The sequence below is a fragment of the Sylvia atricapilla genome, chromosome 5, assembly GCF_009819655.1.
Source record: "Sylvia atricapilla isolate bSylAtr1 chromosome 5, bSylAtr1.pri, whole genome shotgun sequence".
Lineage (NCBI taxonomy): Eukaryota > Metazoa > Chordata > Aves > Passeriformes > Sylviidae > Sylvia > Sylvia atricapilla.
The window spans coordinates 49,737,559-49,760,147 of NC_089144.1; the positions used below are offsets into that span (position 1 = coordinate 49,737,559).

Genomic DNA, 22,589 nt, shown 5'->3' on the forward strand with positions numbered 1-22,589 from the left:
CTTCAGCAAAACTAATGCACAGAAGTCTGCAAGGGAAAGGGGTAACCTCCACTTTGAAAGAAAATGAAACCTACCCAGTTCTTGTCTCTACAGGTCTCTCTTGCAGTACTTTACACTCAGCATTGCCAACGGATGCTACCGGGGCATTTATAAACTTACATTAATAAACAGCCCCATTAGTGTCCTAGGGGTGTTTTTGTTGATACTATCTGAAGAGTTCTCTTTTTCCATGCAGTGCCAATGCTTAGAGGTAGCTGTTAACTCACTTTTTGTTCACCTGAAACAGATAAAGCTCAGCTTGCAAGCCTGACTAGACAGCGTGAAAACAGATCTTACGGCCTCAGCTCACCACTGTCCAGATTCATTGCCAAATTCCCCTCTGGTGAAGGGGTTTAGGTGGGACTATCGCATGGCCGCATACCTGGGGTAATATGCCCGAGCTGAGCCAAGCACTTAAAATATGCGTGGAATTCTGTAAGATGAGAAATCCACGCTGAGGGGTAATGCCCTCCTCACACTGCTGCCCTGACCCCCTTGCTGTAGATGTTGTGTGTGCTTTCTTTAGTAAGTTCGTGCTGCCTTTCTGCCAACCCATCAGCTTTTGGCTTCTCTCCACAGGAAGCAGGGAGGCTGCGTTCACCTATGCCATTACTGCTGCCGGGGTTGCACACGCTGTCACGGCCGCCTGCAGCCAGGGCAACCTCAGCAATTGTGGCTGTGACCGAGAGAAACAGGGCTACTACAACCAGGAGGAGGGCTGGAAGTGGGGAGGCTGCTCCGCGGATATCAGATACGGCATTGAGTTCTCCCGGAGGTTTGTTGATGCCCGAGAAATCAAAAAGAATGCACGGAGGCTGATGAACTTGCACAACAATGAGGCTGGAAGAAAGGTATTCCAGAAAGGACAAGGGATGGGGACGTGTGTGCTGGAGGACGGGGGGAGGCTGGCTTGGTGGCAGGAGGCATTCCCTGAGAACTTACCCCCTTTCTCTGATGTTATCCTGCACTCAAACACACCGGATGGCATCTATTGTTCACCTTTTGTTTTTGCTGTTTCTTTCTATTCAGAGCTGGCCATGTACTGTAGGTACTCCTGTAAAAATTTTGGCTTCCTAAGCCTTCTTTCCAGCTCCCCCTAGATAACAGGGAGAACCTTGCTGGATCTGTTTGCATAATTTGGCATAAGGATAAATCACTTTTCATCCAATTTGAAAAAAAAAAAAAATCTAGCAAGGGATATCAGGGCTTGTGATGGGACAGAACTGAGTTGTCTGCATTGCTCAACATCCACAGCACTTCCAGATATTTATTCCAGTGAAAATCAAATCACTTATTTGACCCCAGGTCTAATGAAATACACATAATAGTACACAATGCCCTTAGCAGATGCACAACTGTCTCTTCGTGGCTACACAGCTACAAAGGGCTGCATGAGAAGAAACAGCTCCATGTCTACAACCATGACTGAATTGCTTGTCACGGAAACAATAAACATCACAGAGCTATGCTGATTTATGTTCACCAACAACCTTCATAACTCTCAAAGCTTGTCTTTTAAAATATGTAACAAATCTTTCTGCATCATATACACCTACCTCAGGAGAGATTGTAGCCTTCAAAGTGTTTTCCACCAGGAAAAGCCCTTCACTCTAATGTTGGAAAAATCCAATATACCAATATAGCAATCCCATAAAATCCTCCCCCTCCAGTCCCCAAAGTAAGACTGACTTTTCCTCCTCTAAAACCATGTGTGCTTTCAGTCCTGCACTGAGCACTGGGCAGAGAGAGCAGAACTGGTGGTGACAGAAACAGCGCAATTATCTTACTGCCTGCATCTTGCTTATTAGCACAGTTGCATTGGCCATGCACTGAAAGATTCTGCATGGGCAGTTCACTGGGATGGAAATACTACATAAATTCAGTGTGGTGAGAGAGGCATAATCTCAAATGTAGAGACAAGATTGGTACTTCAGTGCTAGCTCACACTGAGGTCTCCAGATGTGCATGAGGAAGCTGACTGAAGAGCCAAACAGAAAAACAGCCTTGAGAGGCACAGTCTGTCTTCCGAAAAATTGCTGCCATGGGTATAAAAGAACTTAATTCAGCAGCTGACCATCACATTGGAAGACCAGCTCCAGGGCTGATGACTTCACTTAGTCTGGGAATTTCACCTCAGCATCATGAATCGTCTTTGGAGGCAAAAGAAGATGGAAGTCAGCTCTTAAACTTGCCAGGGACAGTTGATTATTGCTGGATAATTATCATCCCTGCTCAGACTGGCATCCCCTGTGGTGTGTGCTGTGCCATCCCCATGGAGATCCTGATGCAGGTCCTGCTTTGAATATATCACACTCTAGATGTGAAAGAGGGAGAAAAGAGAAAAAGCAGATTCTGAGATAGAGAACAGTGAAGTCCCAAGGACAGAGAGAGGTTATTATGTGAACCAGGCACTGATCATGGGTCCCCCAATTCTAAATACAGCTCAGTAACCGCTAGACCACATTGCTGATTCTTACTAAGCACATTATATTTTACTTTTCATCAGAATTTCATAAGCAGAGGGACATAAGCAAACCAAAGAAGTGCATGCTTTTCAGATACTTCTGGTAGCAGATTCATGCAAATAAGTTTTTTTTAGCAATTCTAAAATATTTTTTTTTGCTAATGTTCTTGCAAAAACCAAATTATAATACTTTCATATTTCAAGAAAGGAATAAAAAGGCTTGCAATACTGACAATACACTTTCCCCATTTTTAAAATATAAATAGTACTTTGGAATTTACTAACTTTTTTGTTGCTGGCATTTTCCAGTAGTTATTTATACCCATAGCTATTCATTAATTCATTGTATTGCTTTCAAAAGCTAAGAATTACTGAAAGGATTTGGTGTAGTTTTTTGTTTTTAAGTATAATCCATCAAATCTAGAGGAATGTGCTAGGGTAAAAGATGGTTTTGGGAGTCATGTTTAGAAGTACTGTTGGTGTTATGATATATATTCCCATTAATTGAATATTCAGAGTTGTACAATAACAACAGTGTACACTTACTGTAAAGTGTACAGTAAATATTTAGTGATTTTGGTTCTTCTGAGATAATTTGCTATTTGCATAAATTAGACATTTTGAATTCAAGACTGACTGAAAGTTAAGGTTAGAACAAAACTCTGGAACCTGGGATATGCTTTCTGAGTTTCTAGATTGGATCCTTACAAAAGCAGTTAAAGAGTTTTTTGCAATTTCAGTTGAAATCACAAGTTCCTTCTGAGAATCCTGGCAAACTTGAAATCTGACCTACATGCACCTGAAATCTGGCAGTTTTGGGGGTCCTTGGTAAACCTGGACTGGACTGTGAGCCTGACAAAATCTGAAAACAGATTTTGCTTATGCATGGATGTCCCTCTTACATACTGCACATGGTCCTTATTCACACAAGTCAGAAATCACAGAATCATGGAATGGGAAAGGTTGAAAGGGCCCAATGCCTCTGCTCAAGCAGGATCCTCTGTTACTCAGGATTGTGTCCAGATGGCATTTGAGCATGTCAAGAGAAGGAGACTCCACACCCTCTGTGGACAATCTGTTCAGGGCTCGGTCACTGCCCAGGGAAGAAGTTCTGCCCCATGTCCAGGTGGAACCTCCTGGGCTCAGTCCCTGCCCGTTCCTCTGGTGCCATTGCTGGGGCCCCTGGAGCAGAGCCTGGGCCCTGCTCGGAGCCCTCCCTGCTCCCAGGGACACACAGGGATGAGGGACCCTCCCAGCTGGGGCTCCTCTTGAAGTTGAACAGCTTCAACTCTTGAATGGCCACAGCTCCCTTGCTCCACATAGGATAATGAACTCTGTGGTGTTGTGGTCACTACAGCTGCGGCTGCCCCCAATCTGCTCTTCTCCAACAAGACCTTCCTTGCTGTTAGAGTAAGGTCCAGCAGCACACCTTCCCTCACTGGCTCTTCCATTTGCCTGGGTACAACACTGAACCTCCATTTTCCTCTTTTTCCCTTCCAAAACTCTCACAACACACCTGGGAAATGCTTGTACTGCTCTCAGAAAGTCTGTCACTGCTGATCTGTATGTGGCTTGTCCTAAAATTTGGAAACACTTTGGAGCCAAGCTTTTGGTTCATGACTGCAATTATAAAGAACCAAAGTACAGATATTTTATCCGTGTTATGAATAGGAATAAAAGGTAAGGAGGAAAACACAGGAAACTCAAGCTCATTTTTTAATTCCTTTATTGCTTTAGATATTCTTAAATATTTTCTAATAAGGCATTTTCAACCTTAAAGTAGTAATGGACAGTAAAGACATTAAATGCAGTAAATGCTTTTGTAGCTTCCTACAGAGATTTCACAGCACTTTCACCATTTAAAAACCCTGCATTCACATCTCTAATGGTAAGGCTTGCAGTTCTTTTTTAGTCATACTAAACTGGCATTTTGAGTTAGCTAAGAAGAACAACTTTTAGCTAACAAATGTGCTACCTTCCTCTTAGTCTTCTTTTCGAATCTCAGAGTCTTCTAAGACAGAAACATGGGGAAAAAAGAACACAAAGAGCTCCCAACCCCACATGCAATAGTTTCCAACTTGCTCTGAAGTCAGTGGTAAGCCCTTGATGACCTCACTAGACATCTATCGGCTGGCCAGAGGTTCATTCAGTCAAGAGTCTGGCTACCAGTTTTGCCCCCTGAGCAATTATTTGAATGTCCTCTTATACCCTCACAAGGACTTTCTCACATGCTCTCAGAAAATCTTGCCCATTCTCAATCTCTCCCAGCACTTATCCCACACATGCTTGGGTGCCAGAAGGGTTTGTAAGTGCAACAGTACGTTTCTAATATTTTGCCTTTGTTGGGATGTTCTCAAAAACTGCACTGCTGGTATTTCACTGTTGCTAAAAACAGAGCCCAGAGGAATTTCTCTTTGTGGAAAAAGCAGCATGCTGTAAAAATAATTACACAAACTGTGCAAACAGATGAGGGGAAAAACAGTCTTGGGGGGGGGGGGGTCTTTTACTTGAGTCTAGTGCTGAGACGTCCAATACAATCCCCTAATAAATTATCTCCTTAGGAAAAAAAAAAAGACATTTAGGCTTCCCAAGCAATTCCTAATGACTGTGGAGTGAATGAGTCCTCTAACTGCCTTGCACTGCATCCTGTATGGCTCTGCATTGAATTCCTAAGAATTGTTTCAGGTTCACAAAGTTTCTGATAATGGCAGGTTCGCAAAGTTTCTGATAAATTTGCAATAAACAGCACCAGTGACAAAATCATAACCTGGCCATTGATGTCATGTGGAATAAATAAATAAATGCTCGGGGATTCCTGGTGACACAAGACCCTCCTGAGGGAAGATTTATGCCTGGTGGCAAAGCAGCACCACACGGTGTGAAAGAGCAGAGGAACAAACTTCCCTGTCAGCTCCTAAACATCTGCTGTGATTCAGGATGGAAAGTGCAACTGTGATAAATGAAAACAAGCCCCCAAAGGAGGACTAGTATAAGTCTGACACAAATGTTGCTGAAAGAATGTTTTGTTGTGAATCTGGAGGATTATAGAGAGATCTGTGGGCAATACTTTGACAGAGTAATGAAAAATTAAATACCAACAAACCAAGTCAGCTTTGATGCTGTTTTATGAGACAGCTTTCTGCCATGTATTTTTAGAAATAAGTATCTTTATTCTGGGATAAATGAACTTAGAGTAACACACATCATTAAGCTTTACTTTTTGTTGAAAGCCTCAAAACAATGACCATCTCTCATGGGGAATCTCATTTATAAAAATGGAGGTTTCTGTTTGTTTTTATGGGGTGAGTTAAAAGAACAAACTGACAAAGTGGTAGCAGATTGCAGCTTTTACCAAAAAATAGAAATGTTTCTAACAGTTTATCAATCAATTAGGCTTTTACAATAGACAGTGACTGTGGTTATGTGGAGAAAAAACTGGCCCTTCCAGAAACACACCCATTGCACTGACCGCCAGCAGCTCAGCCTGACAGCATCCCAACATTTACTCCTTTGTAACAACAATGGGGTTTTCCTCTTGTTTTTGGAATGCCTGGAAGATGACAACAGCTTATTTTACATATGAAACAATAAGAGTGTGGGGAACAAACAAATAATTCAGGCCCTCTTCGGAAGATATTTTTCAATTACTTGGGACTTTTCCACCTAAGCCATGTTTTTTTCTCATAGCTTATGGTGCAATAGGCCTGTGGTACTGGGAAAGGGGGTTTTTTGCTCACTTGGTTTGCTTAGAACAGCTAATGAGGTGATTTGTTGATTAACATACAATATGATACATGATATATGATATATACATACACAGACACAAATATATGTAGTGTGCGTGCACATAATTATGGATATTTATACATATTTATGTGTATTGTCTGTGCATACGTTATGTAAGCCAGAGTTAGCTCCCTTCACCTCACGTGAAGCATTATAATTAATCAGCTCATTCCTGCAAGATGCACAGTGCCTAATATGCTGCAGACTGCCCACAACGTCACCTGACAGGATGTAAAGATAGGAAGCAATGCCCGGAAAAAGACTCTGAATGAAATGTTCTGAAGTCACAGTGGAGGCTGAATTCCAGTTTCAAACATGAAAGCCAACTAATTTTATGCTCTTGTAAGCCTTAAATATTCTTTAAAACGTGACTTTGTTTTCTAAGTAATTTCAGGGATGCAAAGAATGTTACTTTCCAGGTTTTACAGCCTTGAGTCCATCATTTGCTGAAAGTTTCTTTCTCTAAAAGTGACAAATTATTTCACTACACATTCCTTGTGAGACCACTCATGAAAGAAAAGTTTTCAATATCTGTACTTCATGCCATACTTTCCATCTTCCCACTTAAAGTCATTTGCAGACAGCTACATAAATCCAATTTCAAAAATTTTGGTGTTAAAGCTTGGGTGGGTTAGATGGATAACTAAAGGCTTATCCATATGTCCTGAATATGCAAGCTTTGGCTCAAAATCTCATGAGGGTAGATCTCCTGCTTCCAGTTGGGCTGGATTTGTTAGCTTATTTTTTTCTTCCAGAAACACGCCCTTGACACAGACTGCCAGCAGCTACATCTGGTACTACCCTACTTTTTGAACAATTTGCTTTAAAATTAGAGGGGGGAATAGCCAAATATTTTAGGACTTGCTAAATGGTTTTATTCAAGAAATGTGCATGCCCATGCATACCATGTAATGCATGCAAGGCATGTATCAAACATCTAGTGAAATATCACTGCACGACCTCAAACCTGACACATCTGTTCTGTCTGACAGAGTAAAAATACCAGTGAAATATTTTTAACTATTTCAGGTGATATTTTACCTTTAGGGTTTACAAAAGATTCCATAGAAAAGAGGGTGGAAGAACACTGCAAGCACACTTGCTTTGGGGATGATTGGGAGGATGCTTCTGAAGGAAATTGCTATGCAACTTTCACTGTAAAAATAATATTCAGAATGTTTTAAACAATTTCAGCTCTTTATTGCTCAAATAGCTATTTTCTCTTCTTGTGGGAAGTAGAGGGGAAACACTGATGGATTAGGCTATTGTTCATCCTCGTAACAGTAGAGATATCCATCTAATGGGCATCAGGTCCCAAAACGCCAGTTTTATTTTCCTGGTAGCCAAGAGGAGAACTTTTGTAAGGAGTGCAGTGGGCCTTCCTCAGCTTTTTCAATGCTCTAAGTGGGGCCACTATGGAAGAGGGTGCCTTACTTAGGGAGGTAAGCTGAGGGCAGGAGGAGGTGAATTGATACCTCCTGGCACCCCTGACAGTCCCCAGCCCTGCTCAGCTCTGGCCAGTGGAAGTGAAAAAACATTTCATCCTCATGGTGTCCTGTGTCTGGACACTGACCTGCTGCAAAGCAGAGGCACCCTGCTCCAATTAAACTAAACAACAAGAAAAACAGGGATGTGGCAAGAGGAATAAACTCAGTTCCTCATCCCACATCCCACAGAATATAAATACTGTTGTGACGCTTGATGGAACAGTTTCACGGAGGAGCAGAAAGAAAACCATGCAGCTGAAGTACCCTTATTCCTCTCCTGCTGGCTCATTGCTCCCTCTTCACAGGGCTGGGCACAACCCAAGGGGACATGCCATGAACTGCTCAATTTTGGGCTCTGTGATCTGCTGTTAACAAAGAATAATTTCAGGACATTTGTGTTAGAACAGTAGCATTACACCCTACTAATCTTAGTTACACCCCTGCCTATCCAAGATAAAAAACCAAACCCAAACAAACTGAACTTGGATTCCCAGATGGGTGCAGGAGGATCAGCATTTTGTCAGCAGTGGTGGGCCCCAGGCTGCACTGAGACTGGGGTTAGCCAATGCCCACACATCATCAACAATCCATCAGCTCTCGTGGCTGCAGCTGCATGAGCATCAAAGAAGTGGTGACATCTTCTGACCAGAATCCATTTCTTTTGGTAGTTATTACCCAAAACAAAAGCTGATCACTTGCATATTCGATGAGGCAAAACTCTTCAAGTCTTTTATTTCTTTTTGATACTTCAAAAATTTATGTGCATTTTGTTACATTCAACACTTGGTCCAACAATGTGCATTTCCATTAAGAAAAAAACCCAGCCAAAGCACACACACACACACACACAAAATGTAACTATTGTTTTTAAATACTTTATCCAAATGGGATTTTTACTATGTACAGAAACTGTATCTGATGTTATGCAGCTGGGTCTAGATATGGAACTTGAAAAAATGAATTTTTTTCATGCATATTCTGTTTTACTTTTTTCTTTGCAAGTCTTTTCCTACTTAACTGGCAGCAGACGGCCCTCAAATTGCATTTTAAATGTATGATTTATATAGGTATAAAAAGATGTGGGATTAAGAAGGCTTTAATGTTATATTTCACAATTCATTTAATAAAGTAGCAGCAGTTAGAAAATTTTACTTGGCAAGACCATACTGGGGTGGGAGTGGACCTGTATGTGGAAAAGGGTCCTGAGGAATGTTCCTATGATTAATCTGAGGCAGCACGGCCCAACGATGGGAATTTGCTCTGGGAGATAGATCTTGCTGTAAACCATTCAAGATTAGATACGAGACACTGACATATGACAAATGAAACTGCTGAGAGAGTGGCTCATACGAGCTAATGATTTTCAATCTTTAATTAAGCACCTAGCTTGGGATAGCGTCTTAGATTTGAGTAAATAAGTACCTTTAAGGTTCAGGGTCAGAGCTTTGATGGGAATTTTGCTGAGGAAAACCGGAGCTGAAGGGACTTTTAGGAAGCAAAATGTAAGCCGCTCTTCATTCAGAGCATTGAGCAAACAAGGTCAGATCCGGCCACCTTTCCCAGGTCCCATGGCACCTCCCTGGCAAGGGGGAAGCTGCTCAAGATACCATGCAGAGAGACATTCCTCTGGAGGGCCAGAGCATACTGGGCTGTCAAGGGCACTATGCAGCATCTGGGTGGAAAGAGGGGGAAAAATGTTGCTTAGAATCTGCTTAGTTTGGGTCTTGTATTCCCTAACCTCCAAGTTTTTGGGCACAATTTTATACCCACAGCTGACTGTGGGCACACAAATTATAGCATTCAGGAATTTAACTACCTGATGATTGGGCCTCTGCTCAGTGTTGTAACCCCAAGCATTCCACATTCATGAGAGAAGCCTCCAAAAAAATTAAAAAAAACCTGCAAGACTGGCTTCATGAGCATGAATTAATACTTTTTGAAACTTCTGCTTTTTTGAGCCTGCATGGCTTGCATTTGCAAGTCCTCCCACCATCAAAAACAACGAGAATCTTTGAAAAAACACAGCAATGAAATCAGGTTTCTGCTCACCAAAATGAATCACAAAACCAGACCTTCAGAAAGACAGCGGCAAAAAGAGAAAAAAAATCAAGACTTAGGATAAAGTTGCTGGAGGTTGTACTGTAGATGCTGCCAGGCAGTGTCAATAAATTATATATGTGTATATATATATATATATATATAAATGGTAGTAATATATAAAGGATATAAAGGTATTACATATAAAAAGTACTACCATATATATATATATATATATATATGGTAGTAATGTGTATAAACACCATATATATCATCCATATGTAAATATACATTTCCAAAGATGTCACTCGGGACACCAAAATGAGGGATGTCTGTCTTTCAGGAGCAGTGATACTTCCTAATGTATCAGGGAAGCACATCAAAGACTCCTCAGGACAGAACCCACGGTGTTGAGCCCACAGAAGAACAATGAGCCTCATGAACTTCACCTCCTCCCACTCCCTCAGCAAGTTAATTGGCCTGTTCAACCAAAATGCAGACACCAGAAACACATGTAGAGCATGACAAAATACATACACTTCACCAAGAGTTACTCCTCAGGGAGGAGTACAACTCAGGGGTGGCAGATCTCATGGCAATGCTTTCCTGGAAATTCTTGGATCCCAGTGCTCTTTGGTGGAGGTGTAAAAGTTGCCTCCATCCACATCTGGTCATGGATTTTGCTGCAGTTCTTACAGCTACAACTGCATTTTGAGAAAGCTGTAGGAATGGGTTAGTTTCAACAAAACCAAACATTTTTCAGCAATATCAAGCACAACTTTGAAGCATGTTTATAGATTATTTGATAATAGATCATTTGAACTTAGATTTGTGGAACAGAATTGAAATCTTATTTGGGGGGGAAAAGAAGTTCTCCACAGGCCAGAAATGAATACAGAGGAGACCCTGGAGACCCCTAAAAGACCCCAGAGTATGTCACAGTGCATCCATCTCCTCAGTGCCACTGAAATGCTGCTGCATCTCTTCTATGTGTATGGAAGACAGGAAGGTGATAGAGTGCATTCCAGTTCCACAAAAAACCCAGCTCATCACAGCCTTGGTGATTTTCTTCTTTTAGCAAAGTTGAAGCTATAGGAATTTCTTCCTCAACTCAGTAAACCTTCCTGGGAAACACCTTTTCTGCCTCTGATAGGAGAACTTGATCTTGGCCCTGATAAAACCTGTGATTCCAGAAGGTCTAAGGTATGAGCAGACTGAGGGCAGACCTCAGCAGGGGCTGCAGCTCCTCCTGAGGGGCAGTGGAGAGTAAGCTCCAATCTCTGCTCTCTGTGACCAGTAACAGACTCAAGGGAATGGCTGGAATAGTGTCAGAGGAGGTTTAGGTTGGGTATCAGGGAAAGGTTCTTCCCCCAGAGGGTGTAGGGCACTGACCAGGCTCCCCAGGGAATGGTCACGCCCCAAGGCTGCTGGAGCTCCAGGAGAGTTTGGACAATGCTCTCAGGGATGCTCAGGGTAGGATTCTGGAGTTGTCCTGAGCTGGACTCGAAGGGTCCCTTCCAACTCAGGATATTTTATGATTCTTGCATAGGTTGTTGCTCAGCTATCTTATACTTGCTACCGTATGTTGGTAAGGGAGAATCAAATCCAAATATTCTCTTTAATATTGAAACCCCAGAAATTTGGGAAAAAAACAAACCATACAATTTAAGTGAAACTCAAACAACTCAGGAGGGTGCCCTCTATTTGCAGGGATAACCAGATCTGTACAGCTTTTATTTTAAGGCCAGTTTCTGAAGCAGTAAGCATTTTTTGCTCCCTCCTACTTCATTATGCTATTGTACTCAGATTTCGGCCCTTTTATCCTTTGCCCATTTCAGTCGTGTTCTGGGATCTGCAGCGAAACCACTACAGGAGATGGTCTGCAGCATCAGTAATGCTTTCAGACAAGCTCGGTAGCTCATGTTTCTTTGTTAGCATCCCATTGCGAAGGGGAAAGATCAGCTCGCTTTGTTCTTAGGCCTTGATTTTCATAAGCTAATGATGGCTGTGGGTGTAATTATGGTCAGGCTTAAGTGGTAGCGCGAGGGCAGAAAAACAGAGAGGCGCTTCCGTGGGGCTGGCTTCCCTCTGCTGCACACACGGAGCGGAGCGGGAGGACACCGCCCGCCTTCCCCCCGGGCACAACCTGGCCCGGGGAAGGAGCGATGTGCCGCTGGTGGTGTGCCTTGGCTGCTGCAGAAACGGCAGGATGACAGTGGAGCAGGAGCCTGAGCACCAGCCAGTTTGTGTCCCTTCTGACTCTGATTTAAACCCCTCTGGCTGACCTCCTCTACCACAGAACTGCGTTTCTCTTTGGCTCACTGTTGATTTTTTTTCCCCTCTAATGGTGTGCTGCCATTGCCCTGTTGGAAAAAAAATGTATTTGTGGCTGATTATTTGCTTAATAGTTGGACTAAATGCTGCAATGAGTGCTGCTTTTAAAGGGGATGGGGCATTCTGTGGGTGGAATAGTCCATAAGTTTACCACTGGTGGTATAGGTATAGGTATATAGGCAAAATCTTTAATTATGCAATGAATATAGAGTCATGAAATGGTCTGGGTTGGAAATGACCTTAGAGATCATCTAGTTCCAGCTCCCTGCATCTAGGCTTATTCAATCACACAGTACATATTTTCCTTTTTAAGCATTCTTTGATCATTACTTAAAGCAATTAAGTATTTTGAATCTTATGCCACTTAACCCCCAAACCCATTTTTTTTTTCTGTTTTCAAAACAAAGATGATTTGAAAAATTTGGAGCCCCCTGTGGCTCTAAATTAATGTCCTCTAAAAAAAAAGTAAATATTCTCCAAAATTTGAAAAAAGAATGGAAATGTTTTCAAAAAAAATGGCAAGACACTGTATTTCCAACCAGGTGCCACTTGAAACAAAATGTGTTATGAGCATTCTGCTGGGAGGTGAGAAGATTTTTAAGCATGCATTCAAAAAAATTTAACCAGCAGTAATGAATATTCATATGAAGTAAACAGACTGAGGTTCAGGCAGGCTTGCAATATTGTTTTCCTGCAGTAACAATATGCAAATGTCTGTACACATAGGTTCTTGAAGAGAGAATGAAATTGGAGTGCAAGTGTCATGGAGTTTCAGGTTCCTGCACAACTAAGACCTGCTGGACCACGCTTCCTAAATTCAGAGAGATTGGATATATTTTGAAGGAGAAATACAATGCTGCGGTGCAGGTGGAGGTGGTACGAGCCAGCAGATTGAGACAGCCAACCTTCCTGAAGATCAAGCAGATTAAGAGCTACCAGAAACCCATGGAAACGGATTTAGTGTATATCGAAAAGTCACCCAACTACTGTGAGGAAGACGCTTCCACGGGGAGCGTCGGCACCCAGGGACGGCTCTGCAACCGCACCTCCCCCAACGCGGACGGGTGCGACATGATGTGCTGTGGAAGAGGGTACAACACGCACCAGTACACCAAGGTGTGGCAGTGCAATTGCAAATTCCACTGGTGCTGCTTTGTCAAGTGCAACACGTGCAGCGAGCGGACAGAGGTGTTCACCTGCAAATAACGGCGTCTCGTGCCGACCGACAGAGCAGACACCACCGCTGGCGAGGAAAGTGGAGTACAACAAACAACGACAGCATCATTTTGCACATCTAATCCTCTTAGGGAAAAGAACCCCAGCCAACACCACAACAACCACTCCCTCCCCACTACTACTTATACTTCTAAGGATGGTGCATTTTGGCTGGCTGGCTGTTGTAACTGCTTTGGAAGCAAGGGCAACAGGATTAAGGTGATGTTGACAACCACATGAAACTTTCTCTCTGTCTCTTTTTCTTTTTTTTTTTTTTTTTTTTTTTTTTTTTAACTACAATCTGGGTGTTGTAGAGTTCTCTTAGTGTTTTAAATTATACATATCAGAGAAGCTGATTGCATTGCAGCTCCCATGACATTTAAAAGGAAAAGACATTTTCTCCTATTTTACAGAAACAAAACTGTCTAGCCCTGTGCAAACGAAAACTTTTTTAAGGAAATGAAATCTTCACTGACTAGAACACAGCATTCTCACTGCAAAACCCAAAATTTCTAAGAAAGCAGATAGAGAGAAAACAACTGGTAGGGAGCAAAATCCATGGCAGAAACACTCCACTATCAGTTTGGAAAAAAAACCCCAACAAACATTCACAAAATTACATCAGCTGCCAGTGACACTGGAAGTCTTTGAACGAACATTAAAAATAGTTATTTATGTTTTTATTAGTATCAAAAAATTCTAAGCACTAACGGGTAGCTATGTCTTAATTCTGTACTAAATGTAAACTTATGGGAACTCTGACTTTATGACTTTTGTATTTGGTTCTCCCTAAGTTCTTCAATGCTACTGATCTATTGTCACTCCACTATTAGAGAGTTCAATTACTGTAGGCCTTAAGCAATTGCCAGAACTGAGCGAAAACATCACATGCAACTTTGGTTACCAATGTTTGATATTGACTTTTCCCACTTGCCTCCTGAATAAGAATGACTTTTTTTTTACTCAGGCCTGAGGTGTGGAGCACCTGCTCACAGCTCCTCATAGGGAGTTTTAGGATACAAAGATGTGCTTCAACAAATATCAAAGGTTTTGCTTTGACATTGAATGCACTGGCAGGATCTTCCAGGCATTGCGTTTTCCCTTTAATGGTTGAAAGTTAATATTTCCGAGACTTTTAAAAAACTTATGCTCAGAAGTCAATAAAGATCTGGCAGCTGAGCTATAGGTTGCTGCAACCTCTGAGCTGTCATGGCTTCACAAGCATAAGAAAGCCAAAATCTGGGTTAGTCTGTGTCATCATTATTTTAAGGTCAGCAATAACGTACCCCCTGGTAAGCACATGAATGTTAAAAGAAAGAAGCTCACTTCTTAATAGCACTCAATCCTAATTCCCACACCTTTTCCCTATGAGAGATTTTAAAAAGAGCCTCAGATATTTTACTGCTGTAAAATCTAGTGTTTTAACCCCAAGAGCCCAGATATGCTCACTTAGAACACAGCCCATTTAACCATGTAATTGTTTGCTTGTGCCAAGGGTCCCTGCCTGATTTTCTGAAAATTCGGAATTAAAAATTTCCTTACACCTGCATATCTGCATTTTTAGCTTTTGTTTCCTTACTTATATGGAGGAGCTGCAGAGCCATGACCCCTCCCCACCTGACATGCAAGCACTTGCCCATCCACGTGGTGCTCTTGGGGCAAGGGGCTGGTGGACCTAGAGCTCCACCAGCTTCTGTGCTGGATACGTGAATGAGCCAGAATTACCTCTGTAATTTGTGGACCTGTATTATCAAAAGTAACTAATGATTTAGGGACCTTCATTTGAATACTTGTGAGGACCTGCCATTCTGACCCCAAGTACTTACCCTCAGAAAATCAGACCCCTTTGCTAAAGAGCAATGCAAAATTGCTTATTTTTTTCAATGTTGGTGTTGTTTTCTAAATACCAGCTTTTGCACGAATGAGTGCAACTTCACAGAAGTCAACAGGGGCCTCCAAAATTCCATATTCACTCCATGTAATTTAAAGTCTCTTGGATTCATGGGTATTGTTGTTGAATAATAGTGATAATACTGTACTTTCACTACATTCTTGACAGGAAGCAAATAAAGCTCCCAAACACAGTAATGCACAGTCTCATGGTACTAGATACTGTAAATATATTAGAGTAGTGTTTGTTAAGTACAATTGAGGAATCCAATTAAGTTATATTATTGTATATCGTTTAAATGTCTATAGAGTATTTTAAATTATTGCAAACTACACTGCGTTAAAAAAAAAAAAAAAAGAGAAAAAAGGAAAAATTGTTATATATTATAACACCAACCACTCCGAAAAGTGGACCAAAGTGACACTTTCCCCCACACCCCTATCTGAAATAGCCCTGTCTGCTACTGTAAGACCACTGTAACAGTCCCATGACTGGGTGAGCAGTCTAGAATGTAATGTTTCAGGTGCAGCATTCAAAAAGGTGCTGTATGGCACAAAGCAGGGGCTGGCAGTGGGAATGCCTGGACTTTGAAATATGTCCCATGGAAAAGTAGTTTTGGTCAGAAAATACCATTACCACTAATATAACGAAACACTCCCCAAAATCATGACTTTTAACGAAGCTGTCTGTGAATAGAAGTGGGTTACACATAACTTTTATTTTTAAAAATGTAGTTTGATGTCAAAGACCTGTGACAATAGAGGTTGGAACACAACCAGCAGCATGTGGTTTAACCGTACCTTAGCCATGCCAAAACCCAAAATACTTTATGTTATTAAGGAACTTAAGAGCAAAGATCAATTTGTTTACTATGTTAATGTTTTATGGCAAGCAAAAAAACAAAAGACTAAATGTGTTTCCATTAAAACTTAATTTTTTCCCCTTCCAGTTCCTTTTCCTTTTATTTTTTCTTTGTTTAGGAAAGAAAAACCAAACAATGTCTTATGAAAAGACCATTTGTGTACAGGCTTCACCACATGAGAAATGATAAGCGAATTCCAAGTCCTAAGCAGTTTTTGTGTTTCAGGAAAAATAGTTATGAGCCTGACTGTGTGGTATCAGTCTCAAGCCATCTACCTACACCAGTGCTACAGAGAAACTGGCACCAACATTGCTGCAACCAGAGACTTTAGCTGGCTAAAATGAAAAGATAAATCTCTTGGTGGAAGAAAAGAAATGTTTTGTGATAGAAATTTAGCATCCAAATCAAAAATGGTGCTTGACCATGAACCTCACATAACAGATTAGCAAACAGAAACAGAGAGGAATAAGAGCCGTAGAGGAGAGAGTTGTAGGCCCTGATTTAGGTACTTGTACAGGCTCCAGCTTAGTCAAGCCAGCTATAGACACATCTGAAAACCCTACCTGAATCTGAACCTGAAGGATTTTACAGAATTTACCTTGGCTAAAATAGTTATAACCTTCTTGATATTGAGAATAGTGTCTTCCTATACAAAATGTAAAGAAACTGTATGACTTTTGCTGCATTTAACCCTCAGGGAAGATATCCAGATATAGATAGAGCTATAGTGAAATTCTACATGAACTGAGTCCAAAATAACTTCATTAAAATGAAATAAGTTGGCCTGGGTTTACAGCAGCATAAGTATGCACAGTATTTTACCCACAGATGCCAAAGAAAACACTGCACCTTCTTTATAATTACATCATGGGAAACTTGTTAATAGAGCTGCAGGAAGTTTTTATAGCACATGGCAATATTACATTTGTTTCTACGATGACATCTGGAAACTTGATGAAACTCACCAAAAGCTTTGCAAATCTTCTAACAAATCTCAAGCATGTTTTAAGCAGGTCACCTAAAGTTTTTAAACATATTTCATGGGTTTCTTTCTTAGTTGAAATTAAAACTCTGAAGTGATACTGAAGGTAACAAATCAAGACCTTCCCTTATCGCAGCTTTCCCGTGCAAATAACTCAGTGTGGCTTTCACTATTGAAGGCAAAATTGGCATTCAGCACAAACTGCTTTCTATAAAGCTAATTTGCATTCATAGCAATTTTCATAACTGGACAGAATGACTGCACGTTTCCTTACCAGCCCTTCAGAGCTTTTGTTGCAATGACAGTTCCCACAGCGGAGGCGATACAGTAAATGGTACAGTAAAGACTCGACATTCTTCTGTCTGAGCGATGGCCACAACAAGATGTGGGATATACACAACAAAAACTATGCCTAAAGAAAAACACCATCAAAGCTGGAAAGCCAGGGGAAGTTGTAAGCAATTTCAGTTTGTGTTACTGATATTGTAAGAAACCTCCTGTGTGCTAAACAAACCGCACTGTAGGCTGAACTTCACCCACAAACTCATTTCCCCTCAAATCCAAAGTCCCTGTCTGCATGTCTACACATTCAGACTTCAACAAGCCTTTCCAAAGGCTGGCAAGTATTTCCTTTTCTGTGTTTTATTTGCTATTAGGAAATGGTGGAGGATCATTTTCTGGCAGGGAACATATATTTGCAAATTTAAGGCTTGCCCCCCCCCGACCCCCCCCCCCCCCCCCGCCGCCCATTCCTGCAGAACAGATATGTTTGTTTCAAAAGATTTGTTCAGTGAAGAACGGCAGTTCACATAATACATGGTAACTGTTTGCAATCTGTTCCGTAGAACACAAAGTAGAACACAAAGAGAGGGAATACTACTACTGTAAACTCAGTATCTTTAGTCGTGCTCTTTTTACTAAAAGCAATGTACTAATTATTAGTTGTTTGGAGACCCCAGTGTGAGTCTATTTTGATCATCCTTTTCAGAAGTTAGTGCTATGAAAGATGAAAAGATTGAAATATTAAAGTTGGCTTTGTTTCCAGGTCCTCTTATTCTTGATGCAAACAGATCCTCAGATCAATAAAAAACCAGATTAATGAGATTTAAACTTGCATAGGAAATTAAAACCATTAAGATATTTGTTTCATAGGGGATCCCAAACAACTGGCAACCACAGCAGACACTGGAAATGTTTGCATCGAAAGCCAGCTGTATGATTAGCCTCTGTCTTCATTTGCCCAGCAATTTAGGGAAAACCCTGCATTTTAGATCCCATACAACTAAAAGGAATTCCCAAGGAGATTACAAGATTTTGATCTTATTGTTTAATTCCTGTGGCTGAGAATGAAAAGGAGCATTCCCTCAATCCTTGGGTAAAGGGAAACCCAAAGGCATTTTGAAGGCTATTCACACCACTCAACTTAAAAGACTAAAAGATGGGCTAAGGGAAGTGACAGCCTCTCTGGAGTCCCTCTACAATAGGCAGGACAATCTCACTCCGGGGGGGGGGCCTTAGTTCAGCTCTGACAGACCTTTTCCCTCTCATCTGAAGAAAAACTCTAGAAAGACAACGCTGGATAATTTATCTGCTGAAATTAAACACCGAAAATTGTATCACGGAAATTAATTTCCATTTCCCCTCTACCATTTGCCTTAGTTGCTCTTGGGCACCAATTCTATTTTCTTTAGTACTTTTTTTAAGTGCAAGCTTTATTATTTTATATGTTGTGGAACAGATACTCTACTACATCCATGAAATTTCCTTTGCTCTCGCTTTTTACTGCCACCCTCTCTTGTCTGCCAACCAATCTCCAACTCATGATTTAATGCACGGACTATTTCCCTGCAGAAATTATTTCAAAGAGAATTGTTAAAGCTAGACTACTATCCAGTGATTTGATTGAAGTAGCCTCCTACAATACATCTTATATATGATTTTGAATTCCTCTAAATATATAAGCTGCCCAGAGAACCCTTATTCAAAGGATGAACATTTAACACTGTCATGATACTGGTTGTGCACAATCCTAATGGATGTTCATGGCAATCCTCTCCTGGTCTTTCACCAGAGTGGATTCAGGCTGCACTGAAAGGCTATCACAGCAACTACATCCCAATTACCTGCAAGGATTCCTCCCTGTTGAGTTCAGCTTCCAGTTTAGACTTGTTCAAAGGGCAGTGAAATTTAACAATCAGGTATTTTCATTATTGCTAGACACAACACAGAATTTGCCATAGTGCTAAACATCATCTCAGCACTTTGCTGAGGTAAGTATTACATTCTTTTAAGACGTAGAAATATACACCTAACAAGACGTTTAGCTTGGATATCAGGAAAAGGTTCTTCCCCCAGAGGGTGTAGGGCACTGACCAGGCTCCCAGGGAATGGTCACGGCCCCAAGGCTCCAGAGCTCCAGGAGAGTTTGGACAACGCTCTCAGGGATGCACAGGGTGGGATTGAGGGGTGTCTGTGCAGGGCCAGGGGTTGGACTGGATGATCCTGGTGGGTTCCCTCTAGCTCAGGATATTCTATGATTCTGCCATACTTGAATGAATAAGCAAACCCAGCGAAAGGGAGAAAAGGTAGTCCTCAAAATGCATCTTATGTCCCAAATAAAAAGCCCAAAATGCATACATTATCCATGTATTTCCACTCACACATACAGATACATGTATATACATAAAAATACATATGCTTGTGCATATCTGAAAAAAACGCACTGTAGATATTCAGAACAATTTCTATAAGCTACTTTCTCAATTTTCCCTTTTCAAAGGGAGTGGATTTTGTTGCCTCCCACTGAAATACAGAGATACAAATTTTCTACGTTTTCTTCCATATTTCCATGTCATCAGCATCCAATAATTTCTGATAAGAACTCCTTCTTTTATTTGTAGGTTGGTTTTTTTATTAGTAGGTCTCAACGGAAAGCAGAAGCGGAATTGGATCTAGATGATATTTACGAGCCTTTTCTAACCAAAACTGTTCTGTGATTCTAAGATCTTGCAGTTGCTAAAAGGGGATATGTGTGAAACCTCTCACTCTCCACTTAGTCAGGAAGAGAAGGCAGCCTAATTTAGTTCTAAATCCCTTGCCAAAGGCCCCAGCACAGGCCAAGAGTAAGGTCAGAATTCAGATGTCCTAGTTTTCAGTGCTATTACCAGCCCTACCTGCTGTGGCTCCTGCAGTGCACAGGAGCGACAGTTGTGATGAATATACATTTATTGGCAAGCACCTCACAATCCTTCCTCCTTATCTCTCTCTTTAAAAGATAAGCTACTTAATATTTGCCCCTGGCTGATATCAACAAATGTGTCATGATATGCACTTGATCTGCACCCGTGTTAACCTTTTGAGCAGATGCAGGCACTTTCAGTCAGAAAACCATCACTGGTATGCTCAGTTAGTACATTTACAGTAATGAGTCAGATAAATGCTTTTTGTTTTTAAAAGGCCAGAAGCAATGCAGCAGGACAGGTTTGTCCACCCACTGCATTTTGTTCCAGCAATTCTGGCACTGAGCTGCATCTGGGATCAAATAGTCTTAGGAAGCCAACATGCCAGGCTTGAAGAGTAGGGTAAGGTAAATATATAATGGCGTGGGAAAAAGCCTTTTGTTTGTTAATATTAGGTGATATAGAATATCTGTTGCTCCGAACAAGGAACCAGAGAGTTGTTGGATTGTGTTCAACAGTGCCCAGTTGTCTTTCTTTTAGTGCCTCAGTTGCTTTACTCTCTGTGCCTGTGTGAACATGCAGAAGGACTTGAGAAAGATTTACTGAGCCAAGGCATCAATGAACTCCACTTTTCCTGAAAGAAATAAAAGAAGAAGGGGTTAGGGAGAATCTAAGCAAGAAGTACCTGGATATGGGTAAGAAAATACATGCTTTGGAAAGTTCAGCTGACTACCTAATCCAAACCACTCCTGGAGGAAGGAGAAGGAATGAGGAAGTCAGTTTGTGGTTACCAGCTTCTCTGGCTGTGATATCCAGTACATAATTATTACAGGGCTACAGTTCAGCCAGCTTTTGACAAATGAACTACCAAGAGTTTTCTCTGCATGTTTTCTATTCAAGTGTGTTTAGTCATAAATACTTGGTTCTAATGGCATTTTCTTAGTCAAACAGAGCCACTCCTAAGCATTAATGTTCCTAGTATAAGCCTCTGTTCTTTTATTCAAGTTGAATGCTTTTTTACAGAAGTTGAATATCCTGGACATTTTTCAGCCACACTAATTTTGGCTAATTACACCCCTAGCATTCTACATCTCCAAACCCTTTGCAACAGTTCTTATAGACTCTGCTGAAATGTTTCCATGAAATAGAAATAATCCCTGAGATACTCAATAGAGTTATTAATTAGAGGTAATTTTAGAAAAGGAAAAACTTGTAGCAAAAAGACACAGACATTAAGTCAGAACACCAAAGGTTCTTTGTTCCCAAGCACCTTATTCAAATTCAGCTCCTCTAGTCTTCAGGATCATAAACCAGAAACTCCTGGGTTTGTAATGCTCCCATTAACCTCTCCAGAGGTATCCCCATTTTAGAGCTATCTGTAAATATCAGCTTTCAGTCCCAAAGACCTGGAAGAGGAAGCAGTGAGCCATTAACAATCCCTGGTGATGCTACTTTATGCTTTGACTGTATTTGCAAACTTAATATTAAAATGAAAAGGTACATGTGGAAAATGTTAATTTTTAATCAGTGTATATTTTTCAAATCATATTACTTTTTAAAGTGAGAGCTAGAACTTTTTTGATTCTCTGCAATTTTACAAGCAGATAATAAGAGGTCATATACCCCTTTGGGGATGTTTTCCTGAAGTGGAAGTCAAGATTTAGTGAACTGAAAGTCAAGATTTAATGAATTGAATGCCCTCTACTAGAATTTGAACCATTTTTGTAGTTTTTGATTCTGCATTAGGAAGTCACGTATACATAAAACACACTTAGTGAAAGTACCAGTGCTGTCAATTTTTGTTTTAGATAATTCCTGAAATCTCTCCCTGTCCCTAGCTACCACCAGCAAAGAGAATAAACAGAAATAATTTTTTTCAAAACCCAGCTGAATTAATCCTTTCCCAAGCACCTGCATTTGTTTTCTTCTAAAAACAGTACCCTCCGTTTTCTCTTTAAAGCTTTTTGCCTTCAAGAGCTGCCTCTTTTCCCTAGCTGGGTTCACTTGAGCTTCTTTTCCCACTTCAGCTTTTTAGTTGGCTACACTCCCTCACAACCTGATACCTGTGCAAATGTCTCTACTCAAGCTGAGACAGATCCAAAAGGCACTTGCAGCGGGTGTTGGCCAAGATCCTGAAAGCCTTTCTGCTGGCACTTCAAAGTAGTGAAGTGTTTGCCTGCTCCCATCGTCTCCAGCTGAAAGAGGAGGGAGCTGAGCTTCCTCTTCCACTGTGGATGACTGCAAGGTAAGACAAATCAGCTTAAGGAGCAATAAATCAAATCAGGCCTGACCTGAAACCTGCCCAAGGTGATG

The 22,589-nt window shown here is 41.1% G+C and overlaps 1 protein-coding gene across 2 annotated transcripts in view; it reads left to right on the top strand.

The window, feature by feature from the left end:
* Positions 1-13,634, top strand: part of WNT7B (Wnt family member 7B) — a 92,182-nt gene extending 78,548 nt beyond the window's left edge. For both annotated transcript variants that reach the window (XM_066319460.1, XM_066319459.1), the window contains exons 3-4: positions 619-890; positions 12,874-13,634. In XM_066319460.1, coding sequence (XP_066175557.1) covers positions 619-890; positions 12,874-13,353 — 752 coding nt within the window. In that variant the 3' untranslated portion in view covers positions 13,354-13,634. The remainder of the gene's footprint in view (positions 1-618; positions 891-12,873) is intronic.
* Positions 13,635-22,589: the final 8,955 nt, after the last annotated feature.